Genomic DNA, 4603 nt, shown 5'->3' on the forward strand with positions numbered 1-4603 from the left:
TCATTTCCAGAGAAAGTGGCGAATTTATTTTAAACATAAAGATAATTTAAATCCAGCATCATCTGAGAATTATATGTAACACGATTATTTATCTCACACTGCTTTGCAATCCTGGTGCCTTTGGTTGGTAAATTTAAAGATTGGGATTAATATCACCATAGGAAATTCCGTACATTTATTTTTTAACAATTACAAAGTCGGAATTTGCCGCTTAAGGCAAAGCTGTAGAATTCTGTTTATCCCTTTTGGCATTTATAATAAAACTAATATTAATGTGTAAAAGCAAAATAACAGCAGATTAATTCTAATTTCTCCAGATTCTAATTTCATTCTAATTTCTGATGCACCATTGTAAGAGATTTACATCTGATGCACTAAATGATGCACATGAAGGAGGCCTTCAGAGCAGGGGGGATATATAACAATGTACACTATACGGGGATTGCAGGGTGCCTGTGCCCCCCAGTAACAGGGGACCTGGCTGCCTGTGGCTTTACCTCTGCTCCGTCCAGTTTACTCCATATTTGGATAAGTAAAGGAAAAAAAAAAAAAAAAGACTGTGTTGGAGTCCTTGGGAAATTGCTGATTGGCTGCTGGCTCCCCCTCCTGCCTGCTGATTGGTTAGAAGTTGTGGAGGGGGGTGTGGGGAGCTGCCAGTAAAAAGTTAGCTCACAGAAAAAAGTTTGGAAAGTTTTCCATAGCAGAGAAAGGAGCCTGCAGAGACCGGAGCTGTGATTGCAGACGTTCTCCCCGGCCTGCCTGAGCCTGATCCCGACTTTTCCCGGGCCTCTGTCCTTCGCCTGGACCTCGCTGAGAAAGAGGATGATGCTGGGCTGCAGCTGAGATCCTGTGGACCAGAGCGTGAGTCCTTCTACTGGAGGGGCGCTGGATTTGCTGGAGCTCCCCTCCCCTCCCTCAGCTCTGAGCACCAATGATGCAGGCACGCTACTCTGTGGGTGACCCCAACACCCTGGTGCCCTACCTGAGTGACCAGAACTACTACAGGGCGGCTGGGTCCTACGGCACCATGGCAGCACCCATGGGTGTCTATCCTGGCCATGAGCAGTATACCTCGGGCATGAGCAGGTCCTATGGACCCTACCACCACCATCAGCCCTCAGCGCCCAAGGACCTAGTGAAGCCACCCTACAGCTACATCGCCCTCATCACCATGGCCATCCAGAACGCCCCAGACAAGAAAATCACCCTGAATGGCATTTACCAGTTCATCATGGACCGCTTCCCCTTCTACCGGGAGAACAAGCAGGGTTGGCAGAACTCCATCAGGCACAACCTTTCCCTCAACGAGTGCTTTGTCAAGGTGCCCAGGGACGACAAGAAGCCGGGCAAGGGCAGCTACTGGACCCTGGACCCCGATTCCTACAACATGTTCGAGAATGGCAGCTTCCTAAGGAGGAGGAGGAGGTTCAAGAAGAAAGATGTTTCCAAGGACAAGGACCAGAAGGACCCGAGCAAGGTGCAGAACACCATCTCCTCCATGGACATGGCCAAGGAGGTCCACCATGAAAAGAAGATAGTCATCAAGAGTGAATCTCCTGAGCTGCCAGTCATCACCAAGGTGGAGAACATGAGCCCTGGCGGTGGAAGTGCCATGCAAGACAGCCCCAGGAGTGTGGCATCAACTCCATCCGTGTCCACGGAGAGCTCAATCCCAGACCACCACCCCTCCAGCAATGGCCTCTCAGGCTTCAGCGTGGAGAACATCATGACCCTAAGGACTTCTCCTCATGGGGATCTGAGCCCGGTTCCAGCTGTCCCTTGTAGGACAGGTATGGTCCCATCACTACCTATTAACTATGCCCAAAGCCAATCTTCTATCTACAGCCAGGCCTGCACACAAGGCATGGACACTAGTGGGAGCTACCAGTGCAGTATGAGGGCCATGAGCTTATACACAGGTGACAGGTCTGGGCACATGTGTGTTCCCACCACACTGGAGGAGTCCATCTCAGACCATCACAACGGGACCACATCTCCTTTACACTCCATGAGCCTCAGCTCCAGCCAGGAGAGTGTCCTGACCTCCAGCCATCACCAGCAAGGAGGGGCAGCCGGCCAGACTCCATCCTGGTACCTCAACCACAGTGCAGATCTCAACCACCTGTCAGGGCACACCTTCAGCCCCCAACAACAGACCTTCCCCAATGTCAGGGAAATGTTCAACTCCCATCGCCTGGGCATAGACAGTTCTGCCCTGGGCGAGCATCAGGTGAGCAGTAATGCCAGCTGTCAGATCCCATATAGGGCTGCCCCTTCCATATACCGCCATAGCAGCCCCTACTCCTATGACTGCACTAAGTACTGACCCCAAACAGGCCAAGCTGGGACAATCACCACCACCAGGACAACTCAGCTAGCTTTCCATGGACCAGCTGACACAACAATAACATTGGTAATTCCTGCAATTATTGCAAAGTCGTTTTATGCAAGTACAAACAAATCTACTTGAAAACGAAAAAAAGATATGGATATTTATATGAATGACATAAATGAATGATAAATGTCCCCAAATGTGTTTTGGAAGGAAAGTTATTAGGACCAACAATATAATCCCATATGTGTGTCCTGTGAGGTCACCATGATGTTATCCTGTCCTGTCACCTTGTATAAAGCAGCCTGTTATTCAGAGTCCTATATTCTAATATTTAAAGTTGAGTTCACTGGATCGCATTTTTTTTATAGATTACAGCAAAGTGTTTATCTTGCTGATATTATTGGTAAAATAGCTGCAAAAAGAAACAAAAAAACATAAATTTATACCATCTCCTGTATAATATTCTGCGATGTTTCGCACAGTTTATGCAATGATTTTTTCTTCTTCTTTTGACAAATTAAGAATATAATTTATTATTATTATTTCCTTTGGTGAAACAATGCTAAACTCTCTGTCTGCTCTCTCCCCAACCTGAGCCCGATCCCCCGTTGTTTCGTCTCTTTTACATGAAATAAATCCTTGTTGTGTCACATCTTAAATACGGTTACACGTGTGTCTTATTTTTTTGGGGGAATTGTTCGATTGTCGACTGGCTATAAAATATATAGAATAATATATATATAGATAGATAGATAGATAGATAGATAAATCACATTAACATCTGAATATAGTGATGGATTAGTTTTAATGTATTATTTTTGCATGTACAATTAAATCACAATTTTGAGGAATTGTTTCAAATCACTTTATTTAAAAAAAAATCTGTAACTAATCTAATACAACCTTAGTAAAGGTTTAATATTAGGAATGCAATATTTGAGATATGCCACGGCTGTTGGGAAGTCTATAATGTCATTTGTGGGTAATTGATGGTCAAACATTCGGATATTTACAACCCTGGGATATGCCGCAGAAAACTGAGCGAAGTTGTAAAAAATGACGGTGACTTTTTCCCATAAATGTTTTTTCTTTTTCCTTTTTTTGTTGCATTAGGAGTTCGCTTGTTGGCAAGGGAAGAGAGGTTAAAGTGTGATATCTATCTATCTATCTATCTATCTATCTATCTATCTATCTATCTATTTATCTATCTATATGTATTTCATGTCAATAAATCGATTAAACTTATTATTGTACGAAAAACAAACCGCAGACCACAGCTATAAATCGGATTTTCCCTGATTATTTATCGCTCACGCTGAGGCCGCCTCTTGTGTGACACATAATTACCTGCAATAAAAATTCCCTAATTCCCAGGTGCTGTGCAAATATTCATTATCCTATCAGCTGTGTCCTTTGTGTTACTGTTTCTGTAATCAGCCTCTTTTACATGGATTTAATGCACTTATCTGGGAGAGAGGTGTGAGTTCTCTTTGATGTGAAATTGGCACTGATGTATTAAGGACCATTCTCCAATGCTGAGGTGTTATATAATAATAATAATAATAATAATAATAATAATAATAATAATAATAATAATAATAAAAATACCCAGCAATAGACAGCAGCCGACAATGCAGAAGAAACAGCTGTACTATTTATTATATTGTATTATAGTATATATTCTATCATATTTCACTGTCCGGATCCAGACTTGTATTACTACTTTGCTGTATACAGAGTTAATTGAATTTTGTGGGTTTTTTCAAAAGAAAAATAATTTTGCGATTTAAATTTAGAAATGTAGACAAATGTTACACAATGAATGAATGTATTATAACTAATTTCTATGTTGTTGCAGGATTTGCAGTATTGCAGGATTGCTCCTGTCACACTGACTCCTGAACATTATTTAACAATGTGGAAAATATAGGAACAACCAGTAAGCAAGTAATGTGAGAACCGTCAGCACAATATATAGATAGAGAGTGAGAAAGGTACAAAGATATCTACCTATCTAGATAGATAGATAGATAGCATGTAAATAGTGAGTGGCGTGGCTCTCCCAGTGTCACTGACACAACATAAAGGTGGGGACTCCCGTGCAATGCGTGACAATGTCACCTGGCTGATGCTTTGTGTCTCTGCACAATGGTAGTTTTGGGAATGTGGTGTCTGATATATATCGGTATATATATATATATATATATTTATTTCTTAATTACCAGTTTCTTATATAGCATCAAATTCATTGCGCTTTACAATTGGAAA

The 4603-nt window shown here is 42.3% G+C and overlaps 1 protein-coding gene across 1 annotated transcript; it reads left to right on the plus strand.

Moving 5' to 3' along the window:
* The first annotated feature begins 704 nt into the window (after positions 1–704).
* FOXC2 (forkhead box C2) lies at positions 705–3099 on the plus strand. Its single transcript, XM_063945689.1, has one exon. It carries the CDS (start codon positions 932–934, stop codon positions 2324–2326), a length of 1395 nt encoding a protein of 464 aa, XP_063801759.1. The 5' UTR covers positions 705–931; the 3' UTR covers positions 2327–3099.
* Positions 3100–4603: the final 1504 nt, after the last annotated feature.

This window comes from Pseudophryne corroboree, chromosome 11, assembly GCF_028390025.1.
Source record: "Pseudophryne corroboree isolate aPseCor3 chromosome 11, aPseCor3.hap2, whole genome shotgun sequence".
Lineage (NCBI taxonomy): Eukaryota > Metazoa > Chordata > Amphibia > Anura > Myobatrachidae > Pseudophryne > Pseudophryne corroboree.

Excerpts from the sequence above, each read along its gene's own strand:
- FOXC2 (XM_063945689.1), top strand. The coding sequence starts at position 932 with ATGATGCAGGCACGCTACTCTGTGGGTGACCCCAACACCCTGGTGCCC.